Below are 24,269 nucleotides of genomic sequence, written 5' to 3' on the forward strand. Positions count from 1 at the left end.
TAAAAAAACTCCGCTGCCAATCTTAAGCGGACAGGTGATCCACTGTGGTGACCCCTAACTGGAAAAAGCCGAAAGAATAAGATTTATTTCTGTAACATATATATATGTATATATATATATATATATATATATATATATATGGTTTACCTTTGAAAGGTTGAAAATCGTTTTTCCGAACAGCCAGTTGGGCGAACCGAAAAACCGATTCCTGCTTGTCGAACATCACAAAAGTTCGAAACTCAGCAAATCGAACAGCAGATTCACTGCACCCCCCCCCCCAACCACTTTAATATTCTAACTCTGAGGTCGCACTACAGTGGGGAAAGGGTCCATTTCCCGATCCCCACTATACGCACCCAAAATGCCGAATCTCCCAATGAGCGAATGTCAATGTGCATTTTCTCTTTGCGCATTCGATGCATTTTTTTTTGCCTATTCAGAAAGTTGAAAACTTACTTTCGCACAACTGTAGTTCGGAATTTCAACTTTCAACCTTTCAAAGGTAAACCATATATATATATATATATATATATATATATATATATATATATATATATATATATATATATATATATATATATATATATGTGTGTGTGTGTGTGTGTTTGTGCGCGTGTGTGTTTGTTGAAATATGTCTGTATGGGTCTACTTTGTTACGTTGAATCCCATTTCACTGAATTTCATTTCACCCCGACCACTTCGCTGAAAACTCAAATTACTGAAAACTCATTTCACTGAATCTTATTTCACTGAACTGCAGTTAGGATATATGGCACTGTGTAGAGTACTGTAAGGCATGTAAAAAGAATATGCCATTTTCCCCACTGTAGTGTAATCCTGGAGTTAGTATATATAGTTAAGGGGGATGTGGGGGGTATAGCCACCCACTTAGTTTCAGTAAATATTGTCTTCTGGAGAGAGTTAGTCATTGGTTTTGCAACTATGCATGTCTATTGTTTAAAATGTATTGTTCTGAAGTTTTTGGTAAAATACAATATAAAACAAGCAACATCAGGGGTTACACCACCCACACCCCCCCAATGTGGGGGGATGTGCCCCTCCAAACTCCCCCTAACTATATATACTAACTCCAGGATCGCACAACAGTGGGGAAAAGAGTATAGACCTTTTACTTGCCCTACAGTACTCTATACAGTGCCATATATACTAAGTTCAGTTCAGTGAAATGAGTTTTCAATAATTTGTGTTTTCAGCGATGTGGTTGAGGTGAAATGAAATTCAGTGAAATGAGATTCATCAAAACAAAGTAGACCCGTCTGTATGCACACACATACACACACACACACACACACACACACACACACACACACACACACATATATATATATATATAAAAACACATATTGTGTATGTATACACACACACATATATATATATATATATATATATATAGATATATAGATATATATATATATATATATATATATATATATATATATATATATATATATATATGGGATCCAGACACATGCTTGACTAGCATATGTCCGAATCACAAAACATCAAACACACATACACGAAAGTGCTTAACATTGCCTGTTTCGTAGATCGGACTACAGTGTGCCTAAGGGAAAATTCCCTTTTCCCCACTGTAGTGCGATCTCGGAGTGAGACTAATAAAGTAGGGGGTGGTGCAGGGGGACAAAGCCACCTGCAGAAACATAGATTTTTTTTTTGAACTACACATACACGGTAGCGCTTTTCGATGTTAAGCACTTTTGTGCATGTGTGTTCGATGTTTTGTGATTCAGACATATGCTAGTCGAGCATGTGTCCTAGACCCACATATATATCTATATCTATATGTATATATATATTTATATATATATATATATATATATATATATATATATATATATATATACACAAAGATTATATATATATATGTATATATATATATATATATATATATATATATATACACACACACACACACACACACACACACACACACACACACACATATTTGAATAAAAGGAGCTGGATAGTGTACCTTAAAATTCTTTTTTGTACATAAAGCTGTGTGTCTTGATTCATTCTCTGGAAAGCTCAATTAAAGCCTACAAAGGTGGAGGTGGGGAAATGTAAGTAAGTAGTATCATGCTAAAACAAACACAATTGCTTTTAGAGAAGAATTTTAATAGGCTAGGCAAGTTTGTGATTGTTTTTTCGGTAGCTCATGTGATGAGTGATAATCCCACCACTGCTAACCAATATGTGACGTATGATGGTCCCACCACTGCCAACCAATAAGTGACATCCCCACACTGGGCCAGTAATCAAGGAGCTTGAATCCTCATTACTGAAACTGAAGAGTGAGGTGCACTTGAAATACAAATGGATACACTCAGTATTTCTAGATGCAGACCTCTCTACATCAAGCACAGTTTCCCTTAAGAGCACACAGGGAACACACTCAGCCTGGGGTCTGGATTTATCTATATCTATCTTCCTGCAGGTCCCCAATAAGACTCCCCACTGGTACAGCTATAAGGTTAGGTCCTCAGCCGATTGTCTAAGCCAAGTTCTCCAGCACTCTCTCTGTAAACCCAGTGCTTCGTGTCCCCACCCTAAGTAGCTGGCACACACACACACACACACACACACACACACACACACACACACACACACACACACACACACACACACACACACACACTGAGAGATTTGATTATTCTCACACACACCTGGGGAAGGCTGACACAGATTTACCTGCTGTGCCCCTTCTGCCCCCTTCTGCCCAGAGTACAAGGCAGTTATCACTGCTACCAGACACTCCACAATCAGCTATTCTAAGGCCCTTAACAAAGGGTGTCCAATTATACTCTGTAATATTAATACTAATACAAATGGTAGTACTTTACCAATAAAAATAAAGGAGGATGAAAATAAAAACATATATATTCACAGTAAACCACAGAGTTCAAATCATATTGAGAACAACATTGATGGACAGGTTCAGACAAATAAAGAAAAACAATAACTAAGCTTCACTGTACTTTCCTGACTGAATGTAAATACATTACTGTTCCCTAATAACTTACTTGGACAAGGCAAGATGAAATACATGACCAGTCTTCCTAGTCAGGCTCACAAATGGAATACTACCTGCTCAGAGATTACTCCCTGTAAAAAAATAATATCCAAGATGGTTTGCAGAATGACCTCATCTTTCACGTTTCTAGGTTCTCACAGTAAACCCCTTTGAAGCTGGGACAGAAAATTAGCATAGATGGCTACAATATACATCTTAAATGTTTATGGCAGTGCCTTGGGCTTCCCCTCTTTTTCATGTGGTAATGAACAAAGGCTTCTTCCAGACCTAACGTCTCCACTCCTATTCAGCACTGTGGGGTCCCATTTTATGGTTAAACAGCTCATTTACATTTCCCTTATTTTTCTTAAAGTAAGCCATCTGGTTAACCCTTGCTGTCCCAGTACCTCTATTAAAACATACATTAAATTCAGTTACAATAATACATGTACATTACTTTTCATTCCAGCAGGGCGCACTGTTGATGCATTTTTAACACAAGCAACCTCGCAAATACATTTTCAGCACAGGCATCTGTGCAAATCAGTTTGATATACAAATGACATATAATTATTTATAAAATTCCAGCTAGCTTTGTGGCACAAGTCATACATCTACTGCCCTACTTCTCCTAGCATGGCTGGCAGTACCTCCTATTGTCACAGCTCATACAGGATACTCTACTGAATTGAGGAAATTGTATTTGTTTTCTTCATAGTAGATGTGTAAATAAAACAGTGGATGTTCTATCCAGTAAATTTTGTAGTGTATATAATGTTCACTGTACAGAATACTCAATTGTTTTCAGTGAAAATACAGCAAAACTGTTAAAAAATGAAACTGGCTAGTCAAAGATGCATGAATGTCCAGTGTTTAAAACTTAATGCATCTTGAAATGTTACTCCAGCTAGTAGAATACATTGACTTATTTGGACATTCCCCCTAGAAATATGAGACTGTGAAATCAGGACCCTTTCATTAAATTAAAGTAAAAAAAAAAGAAATATTGCTTCAGAGTCTAGAAAGGCAGAGAGGCTTCTATCCAGAGCAGTTATGCCATGCTTCTGTAATGTGCACTAGGGTAAACTGTAATTGTGTCATCAGTGTGTCAAAATAGTCTGGCTTATGTCAGAATTGCCATAAAGGCAGGAAGTGGGTATTGATTCTAGGATGATATCAGTAACCCTCCTAGAAAATGTCATGTATGTCAAGAGTGTAAAATAATTTTGAACAAAATTCAAGTGTTGGTAAGATTGCAATGGAAAGTATTAGGCTTAGTCTGAGATAGGTGAAATCCTGGGGAGTCAGTAATTATAACTGATCTGTAACTTCATAGTGTAAATCTTATTTAGGTGTAGAAGATGTTAGTTATTTCCTGTGGCAGCAGTTCACATTTACCATAAACTGCGAAGGTCAGTTCCCCTGACATATTATTTGCTAATTAGTGGTGTGGATTACAAGACAGTAGTTCCTGTCCATCACATACTAAATTGGTGGTAGTGGGTAAAATTATGCAACCATTCATTTCCATATCCTCTTTGGTATTTTTTAACTGATATTGATAGAAATTCTAGAGTTTTGGACCAGGATGTCATTTAAAAATGTATAACATATTTTGTCAGTTTCTCTCTCTCTCCTTGTGTGATGACCATTCAAGAGCCTTGTTGTGAACTTTTTTGAAAATATGTTAAAACAAGACAGAGGAATTTTCATTTGTATGTTGGATCGCATTTAAGTTAGAATGCCTTTTTGGAAATGACAGACAGTATCACTTGTAAAACAGTTAGTTGAAAACAAAACATTATTATCAGTTTTCTTCAGACTAACAAAGAATAAATCCATCAAAACATATATAGAGTTTTGTGATTTCAAGCTTGAAATGAATTTCTGTCTGTATAAAACTGATATTTAAATGCATGAACAAATATTAAACCATTTTAGAGATACAAGTAGTTACACACAGGTAACAAAATAGGCAAAAGTATGTAGTAGTTTTGGGACAGTACTCCAGAAAATGGCTAGTAGTAATGAAGTTAATTAATTTGGTGCAAGGTATGGAATGTTGAATGTGAAGTAAAATCATTATATTTGACAGATTTTGTTGCACCATCATGATACCACATTATCTTGATAATTATTATGGCTACAAGATGTTCCAGCAGGATACACTGGAAACTTATGATGCACCTTGAACTGAATACAGTCCTTGTACATTTTATCCCTTACATCCTCCTTTTCAACTAGTCACTGATCCAGGAGGAGGGCAGCAAAGTGACTACTCATGTAAATCTAATATTTGCATATATATTTGTAAAAAACACCTAGCCAGAGCAAATGTCATAACTAAAATTCTGCTTGTGAGATTGCAGCAGTATATCATAGTACTGTGGCCATTCTGGGTTATGGTCACAAGCATTCTGATGACAATCCATATTCAAAAACTGATGAAGTGATTGGTATCAGTATACATGATATGTCTTTTTATGAGAAAAATGTAAAGTACAGGGCTTTATTTTTCATACTTGGTCATATTTGAGTTGACGGGTAAGGACTAAGTAGAATATTGTCCTAGAAGAAAAGTTACATGCTAGCCCACAGTATGTGGTATTAGTTAGAGAAAAGATTGTAACTATTAGACCTCCAAAGATAGCATAAAGGAGTCACATGGGATAAAAAACACCTATTACTATGCATTTTAACATACTTTTTACAAATTTACAAATCACACTGTATAAGGCAATTTGGAGATAAGCAATTAAAATGTATCATGGAGTCTGAAAAAATATTTGCTAGTATGCTCAACAGGAAAGACATTGTATTTCTAAAGATACATGATGAGTTGCAGTTAACCCCTCTTCAGAACTAAGCTAATAAAGTCTTTCTATAACAGATCCTCTTCTGCGTGACTATTGGGTATATGAAGGTTCCCTTACCGTGCCACCCTGCAGTGAAAATACCACCTGGATCTTATTCCGATATCCTCTGACTGTCTCCCAGCTGCAGGTAAGTACTTCCATCGCATTGTCAAGGATTATATACCATAACCTTTAGGAACAATATGGAACAGATGATGCTTTTTCAGATCTGTTTTGTCAGATATGCCTTTTCATGTAAAGGTCACATCTTTTGATTTCTCTTGACATCTGGTGAAGCACTGAAAATGTCACAGATTTAAAACAGAAAATTCCTTTACAACATTTTATAATGTATATGTTAAATTGTATACAGCACAGTTATAAGGAATTTGTAATGAGCTATAAAACTGATATTTTTTTACTATTTGCAGACAAAGGTCAATGCTCTTTTATGTTTCTTGACCATTGGACCCTCTGGATGAAATGAAATAAAAACATAAGAGGGAACCATGAGAGAGTCAAACAGGATTAATACTTCTTCAATTCAGTATGCCTTGCAATAGACAAAAAAATATATAAATCTATGTTTAATTCCATACTTATCAAATATTTCCATACTTTATGTATCATTTTTACCATAAATGAAGCACTTGCCAGATAAAAATCAGTTATGTTGTACTTCACCTCAGTTAAGTTGCCATAGTCAATAGCAGTGTCTGTTATCAATTAGATTAAATATAACCTTTGCAAATTACTTGACCTCAGGCTTTTATTTTTAGGTATTCTGTGTTCTTAGCCCTGTACAGAATGAAATCACATGCGTCATAAGTCAAAGTGGGACAAAGCCAGATCACACACACACCTACGAATCTATATCTACATCTATCTGTGTGTGTGTGTGTGTGTGTGTGTGTGTGTGTGTGTGTGTGTGTGTGTGTGTGTGTGTGTGCGCGTATATGTATGTATATTTTTTCATATGCTCTTTAGATTTTATGATGAACATGAAATGCAGTAACTACAGGAAGAGCAAAGGGTTTCTATCAGTCTCAAGGATAGAAGATTACAATATAAAATAGTGAAATAAAATGAGATGGACTTGAAATTAAGCACTCCTTGACTTTTGGATGTTTATCTTAACATTTGAACAGCTTGACAGAGGCATAACCTTATTCAGATCAATTACTATTCTAGCCTTGTTGAAGTATGCCAAAATAAATTTAAGTTCTGAATTGATTATTAACGTTGTTCATTCTTTTAGTGTTCATTATACTGTATTTCTTTTAATAACTCTTTGGGTAGAAGTCTTGCACTTTGTTATGTTTCATGTTGCAAACATAAATTATTTTTTATTGAAGGAATTTAAATTCTGTACTTTATTTCAGAATCACCTCTGGCCAATATCTGAAGTCTTTCTTCATCCCCTTCTTTTTTTAATATCCCTTCTTTTAGTGTTTTTTATCAACAGTTTAGTGTGTTTATAATGTAATTCTCTGAAAGTGTATTTATTCACCTGTTATAAATCATGCAGTCTGCATACTGAGGTGGTACAACAGTGGATCAGTTATTGTTACTAAATCACAGCAGTTTGTTCAATATCAAATTTCACAGTAGGGGTATCTTCCATGTAGACTATTTATGTTTGGTCTGTGCCCATGGGGGATTTCACTGGATGACCTGGCTTTGTCAACATCCAAAAAAGCATGTTGCAGATGATCCAGCAATCCTCCAAATTGCTTGTTTCTGTGTATGTGCTGTGTGAGTGTGTGTGCCTGTATACTGTAATAGGCTGTTCGTCCTGTTCAGGATCATTTCTCTGCATTACGCCTAAGTGCTGAGGTGGTCCCCAGGTTCCCTGTGAACCTAAACAAGATAAAGTAGGTATTACAAAATGTATTGATAACTGAAAAGTGTCCTTACTATGAATCAAAATTAAATATCAGACCACAATAAACAGCATCATATTCAACAATAATATATATATATATTTAATTTAATTATTATTATTAATTACTACAGCACTCAACTTTTTTCACTTATTTAGAGGAAAACAGTTTTTAGAACTTAATAAATAAGCACCTATCCAGGCATGTCTAAGGGTCAGCTTCTGGTGTTTTCTCCTGTCTACCTGATGAATCTGGGCATCTTGGGGCAATGCAGCAATTGCCTCATGTACACAGACAACCGTCTCCTCCTACCACCCAACACTACAACCTGTGAGAGATGCACTTATATAGCCAAACTGGAAGCAAAGCTCTCTTCACACAAGACTGGACTAGACAGTCAAGAGGAGAAGGTAAACACTTGCACCACACCACACTCATCACATAGTCCCTCAAAACCTACATCACCAAAACACACACATAGCAACACAAAACACACACCTACATTTACGAAGGCTCTCAATAAAAATCTGCTCAAGCAACAGAGACCTCCAAAGCAGAAACACATAAAACCTCCACCCACCAACACAACCCAAATGACACATAGCCCACAAACTTAGTGCGCCACTCAACCACAGCCCATAAGACATAGCAACGTACTCAACACTCTAGTCATAGGCGACTCTATAGTCAGGCACACTGATGTTCCACTCACCAGTCTAAATAAGGAGAAAGTTACTGTTAGCTGCCTGTCAGGTGCCAGGATCTGCCACATAACACACCCACTCAGGTCACTCCACAACAAGTACAAATATGACTCTGTCATTGTCCATGTTGGTGTGAATGACCTGAGATGTACCTCCCTGGACTACATGAAAAGAAATATGGAGGAGCTTTCCGATCTTGTAGCCAGGCAGGTATAACCCTAGCCCCGAGTAGCATCCTGCCATCAAACAGAATGATACCACAGTGCAAGGACAAAATGATTGACTTCAAAAATTGGCTATGCTTCTGGTGTCATTCTAAGCAGATCCAGTATCTGTCTGACTGGGATGACATGATCGACGGACCATGATGCTTTGCCAGAGATAGCCTGCACCTGTCACCCTTGGGATTCTGGATACTGGCTAAGGCTCTTGCAACCCCTATAGTGCCTTTTTTAGGCAAGGTTCAAATGACAAATTCACCACCGTAACAGGTACAAGCAAGCAAAATCTGAGGGAAATGCTACTCAATGCTAGAAGTCTAAACCTCAAAATGCATTCACTCCAGACACTCCTTAAAATGGAAACATCGACATCTGTGCAGTGACAGAGACCTGATTCAAGGCTCCAGAGAGCACCCCTGCATTACCAGGCTATAATTCATACCACACCTTTTAGCCACCTAACCTGGACCGGAACACTAAAGGTGGAGGTGTGTCCATATTCATTAAGGATATCCACACCTCCAGGCTAGTTGCTCAGCATAATGCATCCAAGATTATCCAAGTGCAACTAACTCTGGGCAAGACCGCAATCCAAATTGTAACTTGCTACAGATCCCTCACCATGCCCCAGGATTCCCACTCCTCATTTCTTGATCCACTGGAAAATATTAGGGTACAATCCAACACCCTAATAATGGGCGATTTCAACTACCCCACCATTAACTGGGAAAACTACTCATGTATCAAATCTTTTGCTCATTGTTTTCTGGAATTCATAAATTCCAGTGCCTTGGATCAACTTATCCACACCCCCACCAGGGGCAGCAATATCCTAGACCTGCTCATTACCAGCATGGGCGACCGGTATTCCATACCAGAGGTCAATTCCTCGTTGGTCAGATCCAAACACAAGCTAATCAGCCTAGACAGCCACATCCCGCCCCCACCTCCCATTAGGGAAACCACCGTAAAAAATTTCTCCAAAGCCAGCTTCACGCTTCTTAAGACAGAAGTGGCAAACTTCACGACACCCATGCAGGTGGACAATAGAGGTACAACTGCTGAATCCTACACAAATGCACTTTATAAGCACTTACACAAGTGCATGGATTGTGCTATCCCTAACAGAACCAAGATGCTATCCTCCAAAAAGAGGAAGCCAATCTGGTGGTCCCCTGCCATAAACAAACTCTACAACAGAAGAAAGAAACTGTTGCAAAAAAAGAGTAAAATCCCATGACTGGAAGAACTCCCTGGTCATTCTCAGTAAGAAGCTGAGATCCCTCATAAAATCCTCCAAAGCTAGTTATGAAAACAAAATCGCCACTGATTCTAAAGACAACCACAAAGCATTCTATAGCTATGTCGGGAATCTCAATTGCAACACTCAGATCTGCTCTGTGTTACAGCACAATGGCACTAAATATACAGAACCAACTGATATTGCCAACATTCTGGCAGATAAATTCAGTGCTAACCCCCCCACCCCACCCCCTAAAGGGCCCATCTCTATACCGGAAGAATGCAAATTTCCTGTAATCATGGCTACACAGGTAAAGAACACACTCTCCAAAGCTAAGAACACAGCATCCATGAGACCTGACAACATCTCAGGCTGCTTTCTACATGAACTACAAAATGAACTGGCACCCCACCTAAGCACCATTTTCAATTATTGTCTCATCTCAGGCTTTGTGCCCACTGAATGGCGCACAGTGATGGTTATCCCACTTCACAAAGGCGGAGCCACCACAGACCCTGAGAACTGCTGCCCCATTAGCCTAATGATCCTGGTCTGCAACGCCATGGAACGTATCATCATGGAAGTTATAAACAAAGACATTGATAATCTCCAAACTCTGGACCTCACCCAGTCCAGGTTTGTAAAAGGAAGATCATGTCTCCTAAACCTAAACCTGACTGAATTCTTTGAAGCAGTCACCAAAGCCATAGATGAGGGTAAGGTTGTTCACACAGCCTATCTAGGTCCCGCCAAGGCTTTTGACACCATCCTCCACTCTGGAATTATAGATAAACTCACTAAACTAGGTATAAATCCCTAAGTCACAAGATGGGTTGCTAACTGGTTCACTGACAGAACCCACACTGTGAAAGTAGCAGACTCCAAATCCGACTTCAGACCAGTGACAAGTGGAGTACCACAGGGTTCAGTCCTGGGTCCTCTCCTGTTTGGTATCTACTCTTCTGAAGTACAGGCTAACACAGAAGGTCTTTGGCTAATGAAGGTCGCAGATTACTGCAAACTATGAGCCATAACTGAAACTCCTAGCAATGTCGACATCCTACAAAAGGGCCTCAGGGACAGCTGCCTGGTGTCAAAGCCCTGGCCTCATGCTCAATGCCAAATAGTGTATTGTCATCCCCTTTGGTAAAAACTCTGTACCCATGAGCTACCACATAAGTGGTAGTCTACTTAACATCAAAATTGTGTTAAGAGACCTTGGAACAGAGGTGGACAGCAGTCTCTCCTTTGATAATCACATCATCACAGTAGTCAGGAAATCCTTCTACATGGCACACCTCATCACAAAAGGTTTCTCATCCAGGAAAAAAGAGGCCATTGTTCCCCTCTACTCATCACTCATTAGACCCATTATAGAGTACAATGCCCCTTTTGGTATGTACCTCACAAGACATCTACAACAACTGGAAAGGATGCAGAAATACCTCACAAAGAGGATTACTGGCCTCAAACAGATGCCCTATGCAGACCATCTCAAAAAACTTCAGCTTTACTCCATCGCATATCGCCTACTCAGAGGCGATCTCTGCCTATCATACAAAGCTATGTCAAACCCAGAGCTGTTGGACATGCTTCACTTAAAGAAATCCCAATCACTCTGAGCTACACGCTCTAGGGACCTAAACCTTGTTAGCACAATAAATAGAACATGCTTGAGGAATAGATTCCATTCCCAGAGACTTCCCATATTCTGGAACAAACTACCTATCTATATCAAACAAAGCTCCTCATTAGCACTCTTCAAGAAAAATCTTGATGATTGGATGGGAAATAGGAAATTCATCCCAGGGATCACCTCTGTGGCTCTGCTCAACAAGGGCACAGGAAAATAATTTTCTTGGGTGACAAACGCCAGGGTACCTTTTTGGCTAGGCTTGCATAGGCCCTAGGGCTGATAGCATAGTACCTTCCTATTCACCTATGTTAACTGGGAAAGTCCAACTTGGAACAAGCCAATTTTCAGTGGAGGCCTGGAGAGAAATGCTCCAGACACATGTCTTTGTAATGTGGCAGGAAACCCACACAAATGCAGGGAGAACATGCAGACTACACACAGAAGGCACCCAGCCAAGAATTGAACCAGAAAACCTCTTGCTGTGAGGCAATAACACTAACCGCTGCACCACTGTATCATCCTAGTTGTGATATGTAAAGGAATTACAATTATATGTTGTAAGTCATTATTTCTTTCACAGCCACTGATATCAACATCTTGAATAGCCTAGGCAAAGGCAGGGTCATATGTACTTTCCTATATTGTCAAAGTAGAAGCACAGTTATTTATATGTAGCTGTAAGACAACTAAGTCTTTTTGTTTACCACAACAATATTTATTATATTTTTTTTTTATTTGGCTCTCGTTTTGTAAGCAGTAACAAACTTGCAGTTTGGATAATTTTTAGACTTGATCCATGCAGATAGTTATCAAGTATGGAGCACTGAGACTTTGCCTGTTTAAGTGTGAAATGTGTAATCTGGCTTATTCAAGTCTGCAGACTAATACGTGTATTCTGCTGATTATATTTTTCTGAGCATCACACAAAAATATTATGAGTTAAAGAGGTGAGTTTATAACTGCTTATGCTAATGCTGCCAAAATAGGTCTGTACACAACTTGCTTTAACCCAAAATTGGTCATCTAAAAACACATTATTATGTTGCAGTGGAAATATCTTAAAAGCATGCACTCATTTATTAACTATATAAGATAACACTTAAAGATATATTTATGTTAGGTAAATGTGAGGCAGAGTATGATGGCAGTAAATATGAGGTTCTGACTAGAATACATTGAAGAATATCTAAAGGCACCTCAAAGAACACCCTGGGGGAACAACACCCCATAAAATGTCACAATGCTTGAGACAGCATATGACATACCATATGGAACATCCTGTAGATTCTACACCCTTTTTTGTGTCCTCTACCCTTCTCTGTGTATATATTTAGACATTGTGTGGTGTGTTCTTTGTCATCTATTTCTGTGATTATGGCTGGACTAGGTGACATTTTCATCTTGTGTACCTATGTGGAAATGTCTGATGCAGAAAATAGAACATGAAATAGATTGCATAGCCTGTCCTGGTTTCATCATGACAAACTACTACAGTGTATCGATTACTTTGTTCTAAGTAATGCTGTTACTTGTGTGCTTTCATAACACAGAGTTTGGTACCACATGTTGACATTTTTCTTTGATAGCTTGCACAAGAATTTGTATTTACTGTCTGAAGATGAGGGGATGTCACTATCAACTCCTGGAAAATGTGCCCATGATGTTACTGATTACCTGGCAATGTGCTATTGACAGTCACTTAGTGTAGCATAATACATACAACAACGGTGTTGCTCAGCATGCTGGGTAAGTACTGCAAAGCCCTTTTTGAAAAGTCACAGTATCTTAAGCAGCCAAAATGCACAATAAACCACATGGGTCTGGCCATGGGGGAGCAATATGCTTATGTTCCACAGATGCTCAATAAATGGTCGGGGATGCTAAGCTAGTTTTATCGGTCATGGATCAGGGGGTATTTTGCATCATTTGCAACATTAGGTGGTTATCTTCACATCTGGGATACATAGAAGTACACATATTTTATCAAGTATGATGCTCCCCAGACTTGCCAGCTAGATGTCCCTTTGGCAAATATATCTGTTGAAAGCAGCTGCTGTGATCCCACATGTACCATATGGTATCAGGCACAGTTTCAGTACATTGGCTATGATGTCATTAGCTCTTCAGACCACTTGGCAGTTTAAGGAATGGAATCTTTTCCAACTCTAAATGGTGCAATTAGTTACTTTGATGAAAAGAAATGGGCAGTGCCATAGAAAACATGCTGAATGGCATTTAATTTCTAACAGCAACATTTCAGCCACTGTATGGATTTCAGATTTATAGCCTGAAAGGAACAGGTCCATTGCCGTCACTGATAGCCTCCCCCACACACAAATGTACATGAAGTAATTTACCTGATAGATCATGGTGGTAGCATTAAAGTGTTTTCAATTTTTCTTTACAGATATATGTGCTATAGATTTTATTGTACATATTTGTCATGTGCTGAAATTGTGGTTTTATTCATCACTGGTGTAGTTTATCGAGTTATGTTACAGTCGTACTTCAGTTGATCAACTGGAACATAATTCAGGAATTTTCCCTTTTGTTTCTGCTTTTGCAACCCATGGATTTTGTACATATAATTTCAGTGGGTATGGGGACAGAGCCACCATGTCAGGGGGAATGGGGTGCAAATCCCACCATGTAGAATTTGTTTTTGTTTTACTTTTGCTAATAGCAAATGTAGCCTGTTGGTTTACATTTACAATTACTTTCTTCAGTGTTTTAGGGGGTGGTTAATAGTAATTGCCAATGAGTTTGATTGATGTTTTGGGTTTCACACAAACTCACCAGCAATTATTCATTATAAACTCATATATCTATATCTGTAGGCACTTGCTGTTCTTAGCACTTCAGCTTTCTCAGTGCAAGGTATGCATACACACCTCACACACACACGCACACACACACACACACACACACACACACACACACACACACACACACACACACACACACACACACACACACACACACACACACACACACACACACACACACACACACACACACACACACACACACACAAAATGTTCTAGTCTGTCAGCATGTTATGTTTATGTTATTTCACTTACTGATGTCTCAGAAGTTAAATCCATTATGAAATAACTGTGAGTCAAGCATATATTAAGTTCTATGAGATTTTTGTCCTGTAAATAAAGCTGATATGAAACAAGTTTATAGAGCAGAGGTTATGTGATGAATAACCAACATTGTATGTTTTAGACTACAACAGGAAAAAGACTGCCTGTACAAAGAAAAAAAAGAACATTTAAAAGAGGTCAGATTTTTACAAAAGGTTTATAGATGACATTTTTGGTATGGAGTAGTACTAAACAGGAGTTAGATGGATTTTTGTGCAAAGCTAATACAGACGCACATTTTCTTGAGTTTTAAGACATAAAAGTTGCATAGTGTTTTTGGACTCTTGTATTTATAAAAAATAAGATCACAGACTGGAAGTTTGTATTAGCTATAAAACTGTGAGAAGTAATTCCTTGTTTCATCACTCGAGTAAGTATCCCCACAACAATAAGTAGCCATAGTTAAGAATTTGTATAATAGGTTAGAAATCTAACAAATGAAATAAATAAATAAGTGGGACATTATTCATCCAGAGTTGTAGGAAATATTTATTGTAAGGGGTTACACCAAATGTTTGGTATTAGATGAGAGAAGATGTGATTGAACAGTGGGATACTGCAATGTTTGTAATGTTAAGTAATAATAGTGCAGACATTAAAAATGTATTTGTGATAACTGGACTATTTTTAAAGCAAATGAAGGAGTTGTTAAATGCTCTTTTAATTATCCAAGATTTGTGCATGGGGGCATTTGACAGATTTTTTTTTTTGAACAGAAACAAACTTTACAATATAAAAATAGTAGCACACAGAAAAAAGAGAATATTCAAATGTCATGCTTGTAGTATGTGTAGATTTATTTATGAAAGAGTAAATGTGTTTTGTAATAATACTGTTTTCACTTGTAATTCACTAGGCTACTTTAGATGTAAGTCTAATTTTGTAATTATATTATGTGCTCTTTTTGTGACACATTTTACACAGGCAACATTGGTAAAATGCTGAATGATAGAATATATGAACATAAATATGCCATACAGTCTAGTAATAGGAATAATGCACTGTAGCAACATTCCAAAGTCCACAAAGGTTTTAAAAGGAAATTATTTTTTGTATTGGATCATACACCATTAAATGTTAGAGGGGGAAAGTAGGGAAAACTTTTTATTTAGAATATGTGTGGCAGTTAATGTTGGATGTGAACAGATACAAGGGGTTGAACAATGCAATTAACTTTACCTGTTATTTAAAAAAGCTGAGAAGGCAGTTTCATTCACATTACTTTAAACATGAGACCTAGCATATTTAATATGATGCCGGTCATCTTTTCAGCAGTCTGATGAAGTCTCCTGTCCTGTAGAGATATTATTAGTGAGATGAAAGTGCTAAGTCTGTTTGTTATATTTTACATTTATGCATTAGTTATTTGTGTATTTTTATAAGTCAAAAATGGATTCCATCTTTTTTTTTTTTGCTGTTTTTTTGTGGTTTTTCAGGATTAATAGCACTTTTATTGTTGACTTTTTGGTATGGTTTAGAAACTGATAGAAATTTCCAACAATAAAGCTATTATTTATACATTCAATAAAGCCTACACTGTGCGCTAAAACAAAACACTTAGTGTGCTGTTTTGTATTCAGTAAGTGGCACTACACATCGTGTAGAGCCACACAAATATGGTAAACTTCATGGCATGCTAATTACTGCATAAGAAGCTGAATTGTATGCTAGTCAACCAATCCAAGATAGAGGAGCTATTCAACAATTTATAAAGTAATTGTGTAGACTCACTGCAGGTTTTGCCTGTGAATTCCAAAAACATACTGAAATACAACCACAGAAACTACTCTACACAGAAACAATGTTAGGTGCTACTGTTCTTCTACAACAAATCACATAGGAATCATTCTCTTCTGCAGAAAGCTGGCTATCCAATGCACAGCTCCTACTCAACCCAAGTAAGACAAAACTTCTCCTGTTCCAACCTTCCAAAGCCACCCAAAACACCCCCCACTTCAACATTCTCGCCAAAGACAATACCATCATCTCTCCATCAGAACACACAAAATTTCTCGGTGTGGAAATAAGCAACAAACTTGGATTTGATACCCACATATCTCTCACAATAAAAGAAGTTCACAAGAAACTTGGTGCATTATATCGAAGCCGCCAATTCCTAACCAAGGCAGCTAGAATCTCCATAGCCAATTTCCAGCTAATCTCCACCCTGCTCAATGCATCCCCTATACTTACCAACCTTAGACAGACAGACCTACACAAGCTGGATGCTTGTTACAACAAAATTGCTACATTTGCCACTGGAACCTCCTACTGTGGCCATCATTGTATCTCCCTTAAAGAACTAAACTGGCTAGAACTCCCATAACTCCTTCATTTTAATCAACTCACCCTCGCTCATAAACGTATTAACTACCCCCATAACATCCCTTCCCTTCAAACCCTTCTCCGACCCAATCACTCCACTAGGCCCCTAAGATCAAGCAACAAAAATCAACTCACTGTTATCAAACCCAAAAACATAGCAGGAGAAGTCATATTTTTATGTACCATATCTAAACTTTGAAACAATCTTCCACCATCTATAACTACTCTACCTTCCAGCAGCCTTTTCATGACTGAGCTCAATTTCCACTTAAATCTCCACTGGCTTTGTCTTTGTTCTAATTCAGACTAACCCCCACCCTTACCCCCCCCCACCTAGACTCTTAACCCAACTATACTACCGCCAGTACTAACCACAGTCAGAATTAGGTAGTTGTCTTTACATACTTTAAAATCTTGTCTGACAACTTTGTTACTAATATTATAAACAAAAAGAAACTATCTTAACTTACAACATTTACTGTATATACTGTTGATAATCAATATCTTGTTATTGTATTAAAGCCAGCAACCTGTAATGTTGTTTACTATTGCTGTAACTTTGTATCTGTATTTATCATGTACATGATGTGGAGCTTTTCTCCCCAGGCATCCGCTGAGAAAGGACCTGTGTCCAGTCGAAATTTCCCAGTAAATAAATAACTAAATAAATAAATTATGCATGTTTATGCACAAAAGGCCCAATTGTATGCTGCTGATGCTGCTAATAGACCATGGCCAAGGAGAAGGCCCATTTAACCTTTCATGGTCTGCATGAGGTGAAAACTGTAGAGCGCTGCAGGGTGGATAGAGACACACTACAGCAACTTTGCAATCTCTGTCATCCTCAACTAAGAATAAGGGCAAACCAAGGGGAACCAGTACCTGTGGACATTTAATATTAGGTGTAGGGCCCTTCCACAGACCAGCAGAGGATATGCTGGGGTTGTCACAGGCATCAGCATTCAGGATCTTACATCAATTCCTGAATGCTATGGTACAACATGTGACTACATACATTTTTCCCCATACACCTGAGGATAGAGTTCAGCTATGCAGGATTCCTACTCTGTAGCACACTTCCCTTAAGTCATAGGTGCTGTAGACTGCATGCACATTGAAATCAAAGCACCTTTACAGGGGATGGTGTCCATAAACAGAAAGAGCTTCCACTCCATTAACGACCAGGTTGTGTGTAATGCTAAGGAAGTCATCCTGAATGTGTGTGCTGGCAACCCAGGCAGTTAACACATTTCCCATATCTGGCACAACTGTAAACTCTAGCAAATGTTTTTTAGACGGGATATCCCACAGGGTCATTTAATGGTAAATACAGGTTATGCACTCGAGCAATGGCTGATGACTCCTATCAGAAATGCACACACTCACCCACTGAAGAAGACTGTAATGAGGTGCACACTCAAACAAGATATATCACAGGGCATGTGTTTGGGCTGCTGGAGTCACAGTTCCGGTGCCTAGATAAATCCAGGGGAGCTCTGCAGTATAATTCCCATACTTGTGCTAAAATTTTCACTGTCTGTGCAATCCTTCACAGTATTATTCTGAAAAAATAGCTTCAGCAGGGACACCAAGGGGAAAAAGCACACATCTCACCACCACTGGCAAGATCACCACAGCCATACACAGGTGAAGATTCAGAAGCGGAACCACCAGCCACTGTGGGTGTCGTTAGACATAGGCATTCACAATATGCCCTCACCCTGGCAAAGGATAGCACACATGCTTACTACCTAAGGGGCTAAAACCTTCATCCTATGCACATATATACCATAACACTGATGCCAGGCAACACTCACAACCTTTGCTTCTCCATGTACTGGCTGTGTACTGCTAGCATCACACAGAATCAACCCTGAATTAAAACTCTTCTAACTGCTGGACTGTCAAGGTCTGTGAAGAACCTAAAATTGGAAAATAAATGGCTAAGAAAACAAATGAATGGCATATCCTTTCATAGTGCTACTTGTTAATGTAACTAAGTATAATGTGAGTGATTTTTGGAGCAATGGCATCAGTATGCGATAGTAATGACTTACGTCAGTAGCTGTGTTCTATATCAACTAATAGGCCTCATGCATCAAAGATTCACACAATATAAAAACTTATAAGAAAGCAAAATAATTTAAAAAAGAGCATCAAAAACACATATATACTAAGCAGTTAGGCAGCTATGCACCCTAAGCATCAGACATAAGAGTTATGTATCCCTGAATCCAAAAGATAGAAAATCAAGGATATGGCACAGTTATCATGATTTGCGCAGGATGTTGTATGGGGGGGGGGGGTGGCAAGAGACCAAGGCTGACACAAAAGATAGTGTGTGTGTGTGTGTGTGTGTGTGTGTGTGTGTGTGTGTGTGTGTGTGTGTGTGTGTGTGTGTGTGTGTGTGTGTGTGTGTGTAAGAAAGACAGGCAGGCAGAAATTAGGATAAAGTATCAAATGGTCACTGAGACCCATGTAACTGTTATGTGTGTGTGTTTGTATAGGCTCTCAAGGTCAAATGTATAAGCCGTGCATGGTAGAAGTAACAGTTTTTCATCGTCACCCCATCCATGAGAACTGGCTCTGCCAGACTTTGCACTGGCATGTCCTTGCCCATGGTCAGAAACACTGCTGCTGCCTAAACATGTCTGATGTCTACAGGATACGTTCTCATCATGAGTACGTCCAGGACCACAACCCCATGGCTTACCATACGTGGATGTGGGCACCTCAATCACTGATGGAGCAGTGGAAGCATTGGCATTATGGGAGCATGATCGGGCATGTCCACATTGACTAACATCAGATAATGCAGCTAACTTATATCTACATGGATGTTGTTCACTAACCAGAAGACATTCCATCACAAGCACTGCCCATTCCAGCATGTAATTCATCTGATCCATTGAATCAGCCACACGGTAGAGGCAATCACCCACGTCAGCCTTTACCACATCTACAAAAGTATGCATGTCCTTGGAGGCCTTAATGGAACATGTTTGCATCTCCATGATGGCCCTAAACATACATCAAGTAACATGTAAAGACACGCCAGGATCAGTAGAGGTTGGACAGCAGACCTCTTCCAAGCACTCCTAACAACCCTCCAGCATGGCACCTCATCCACACTTAGACTCCAGCCAGAGTCAACCGGCATTGAAGCCACAGTAACCATACTACCCTGATCAAGTGTGTCATCCTCCACCTATCCAATATCTAGAGGCTTACTGGAATACGTATGCGTAGGTCTACTGGCCGTGTCTGGCAGAACTACAGGGGATGGCTGAATGTCAATATCAGTGTCAGATTCAACCTCTGTACTCCATGACTATGCCTGTGTTTGGCCACCATCATCATCAAAGTCTGCCGATACTCTGACATGAGGTGGTAATAGTCCTTCACTTCCACTGTCAGGATCATCTGTGATAATAAGAAACAAACACAGGAACAAAATTAATACTGACACTAAAATTAAATTTTATGATAACAAACTAACACTGGTGCCACTATCACACATGGTACAGCAATACACACATTCATGACATCCCCATCACACATACAAATAGATGCATATCTCTGATAAAAGGTCATCAATAATCAAATAAAAATGCTTGCTTTACCATATGCAGATGACTCCACATTTGATAGGGAGGATGGTCCTGGAAGAACTGAAGTAAGGTAACAACGCAATCATCAATATTGCAGTAACACAGCGGGATAGTGAATACACAATTTTTGCCTATATGCACATTAATAACACTTTAAACTGAAACATGGCTGATATGTCCACCCGAAGCCCATGTGTAATGAACAAAAATATGTCGTTAACTATATAAATTTATCAATAGGTTCATACAAAAACAATAAAATAAAAAACACACAAGCTATTAATTACAGTATATTACTTATCAAGCAAATCTTACAAATTGACATATATAAGCTTAACTGGAAGCTCCTCCTGGGACATACTTGTCCTCCCCAAAATAGCAGTACCAACAGCAATAACATGCTGTTGTGCAGTTTCCACTGAGCACTCCAGACCTCTAACAGTGGACAGGAACTCTTCATTTGGTGTCAGTGGTAGCTCTGTAGCAGCTCCTCCATAGCCAGCTGTTCATGGGCAACTGAAACTGTTCTCTTCCCATCAGATGAAATCATATCAGTGGCCCTATAATACACCTGGTCATATGACCTGGTGCATCATCCTCTATGGCATATGTGACATTCACTATCTGATTCCAAATCTGCATTCTGGCAGCCATATCCCCACAGTCTCTCTCAAGCAGAAAGATGCCATGGTGCCTGAATGCTAGGACTTTGACATAATTTTCTGAGTCACTGAAAGGGGGGTTCAGTGGATTGGTACACTTGGGTACCAAAATCCTATGTGACATAAAACAGAGAAGGATACACCACATAAATATTACATGATGAAATTCCTGGTTATATAAACACGTATATTGTATTTTCAACATTAATCACTGGAGACATACAGTTTAGTTATTAAAATGTAACCTTATGTAGTTGTACTATATCACACTCACTTTATAGAAAACAAGGAATACCAGTGGAGTTTTTTCTGTATTGTTTACTACAGAAAAAAACTGGATGACTACACAATTTCTAGAGCAAACCTCTTGAAACACACGTTTTGTTGTGGCAACACACAAATGGTATTGTGACCCCACCCCAAAGCAACAGGCAAATGGCAGTTTGTATAAACCAAGGAATAGCCCATAATTACATTGTTATAAATGCTTTCACCTCAATTCTCACAAAATATATTTACACATTTGATACAGAAAAGTCAATTTTATATGATTGCCAATCATCTCTCACTGTGTCCAGCATTTCCCTACAGGTGTCTGTGGGTCATCTTAGAAGCCTAACACCCCTGTGTCATTGACAATATAGTGCATTACATTTCTATGAAATAGCATAAAAAGAGCATACGATAACCAGTTGTAACAATAACATTTGTGATGAAAGTTAATAAGGGCTGCCCTATCTGAGAAAGTAAAATGAATGTCAAAAATGCCTATGCCAACAGTAAACCATAACAAGTGCATACAGATAAAGTTCCATTTTCTAATGCATACGTATATATATATATATATATATATATATATATATATATATATATATATATATATATATGTAGATCGACTTACCTAAACACCTAAGCCCAGATACCTGCGACGACAACAAGCAAACATACCATAATGCTATATAGCAAAATATCGTAAGTTTAAGACAGGAAAAGAGTAAGTTTGCCAATATGGTGACCTTTGCCCTTTTCTACAGTGTAGTGCAATCTCAGAGTTGGTATATTTAACTAGGGAAGGTGTGGGGGGTGTGGGGGGGTGAAGCCCCCCCCCCAGTTGGATGGTTTGAATTCAGTGTGATTTGTTTTCATGGTGGTGTTGGCCAACTGACTGTTTTCCCAGTGTGAGGTTACTATGTTTTGTACATTCGGTACCTTGGTCTGTTCGTCTTGGTTATCTGGGCTTCAGTATTAAGGTAAGTCGATTTCCTGAAGTAGTTCCATATAGATATGTAGATATATATATATATATATATATATATATATATACACACACACACACACACACACACACACACACATATATATATGTATATATATATATATATAATTTTTTTTTTTATCATTGTGGCATGTTAATAAATATGGCATGTAGTTGAAAAATGCAACCATACCTAAAAAAGATCAGAACCTTCAGTGCAGATAATTCAAAATGAATAGCAGTCTTCTGTGTTCTCCACATGCACAACTCTTCTCACCTTCAAATTCCCTAACTACGTCCTTTTTATAGTGTAGATTCAGGCCTCTCAGCACCGTGAAGATGCAAAAGAAGTGTGAACTCATTAGAGTTGCTAAATTCCAAATGTTAGACTTTATATAGCAGGTCAATACATTGTGTAGGTACTACCTCAGCGTTAGTTGCTAATGGATTGCAGCTGTGAATGATTAGTGGAGGGAGAAGGAAAACACATCAGCCATAGCCGGTCTCAGGCATAGACCAACTAGCCAGCCACCTAGGGCGCCGCTGTAGCAGGGGTGCTTTTCCTGTAATTTGGATGGTGTAGGTAGACCAGGATGGGGGCACAGGGTAGTGTTTGGGGGGAGCTGTAGAGACCTTTTGCCCAGGGCATCAGTTGACCAAAGTCCGGTCCTGAATAGCAATTCAGACTACCTAATCTGCAGTCGGTGTGTCACCCAGGATACACTTACAAAGTGTAGAAGTATAGAAAAAGTCTACTCTGTTTGCTGAAAATTGTATTTTACTGACATGGAATTTTAGCTTACATTTTAATGAGATGATGCAAAATGCCCTGCATGTCTAAAGGTTCAGCACAGATAAGAGAAGAATGAACACCATACGAAGCAAAGAGAGAGCTGCAGTGTTGAAAACAAAATTCATAAATGATTGTGTGATCACTCATTGCACTAAAAATGTAAGCTACACATGTACAAACAACTGAGAGTGTACAAGTATATATTTCTTGCTAATACTGTGGATGAAATGGGACTTGCTTATATGCACAATGATTTGACAGTTCAAATCCAGAGTTGTGTAAAAATCTGTAAGGTGTGGTAAAAAGAATTTTGTAATGTTATGTGTGTTTCCTTTTTTAATATCAATATTTGTGGGATGTGTGGCTTAGTGCAAATATAGTGAAATGGCAACATAGATTAAAATTAATAGAAGTTGCTTCTGTGACAAAAACAGCATAAATTAAAGCTGTGAATCAAGTGTGTATGTAGCATACCTGGTAAACATAATGAACCAACAAGCACAAAATGCATGTAGATCAGGGTTTAAATCCCACATTTATCTTTTAGTAATAAAAACGTATAAACACTTTTTGGCAATATTACTATATGCCGAGCTTTACTAATCTCATTTGCATGTTGTTCACCTCTGCAATAATACAGTGTAATGACCCAAACAACAAGCAGGGATTGTCAATTTTAGAAAGGATACATTGTGACATTTGTGACCTTCCACTATGCAAGCAAGCTAATCAGCATTGTGTGACAGTCAAAACACATGCACAGTAATGTCAGAGGTGTCAGAAGCTGTTGAAGACTGGGGGGAGCGGAGGGTGAGAGGGGCACTTAGTGATCTAAAAAGAGCAATTTTTTAAAACTATTTACTACCACAACATAGGT

At 38.4% G+C, this 24,269-nt stretch overlaps 1 protein-coding gene across 2 annotated transcripts in view; it reads left to right on the plus strand.

Annotated features, from left to right (window-relative positions):
* CA8 (carbonic anhydrase 8) overlaps positions 1-24,269 on the plus strand; it is a 729,036-nt gene that overhangs the window by 596,947 nt on the left and 107,820 nt on the right. For both annotated transcript variants that reach the window (XM_044065478.1, XM_044065479.1), the window contains exon 6: positions 5,946-6,058. In XM_044065478.1, the coding sequence (XP_043921413.1) occupies positions 5,946-6,058 (113 nt within the window). The remainder of the gene's footprint in view (positions 1-5,945; positions 6,059-24,269) is intronic.

Source organism: Protopterus annectens, chromosome 3.part0 (genome assembly GCF_019279795.1).
Source record: "Protopterus annectens isolate FY-2018-M chromosome 3.part0, PAN1.0, whole genome shotgun sequence".
Classification (NCBI taxonomy): Eukaryota; Metazoa; Chordata; order Ceratodontiformes; family Protopteridae; genus Protopterus; species Protopterus annectens.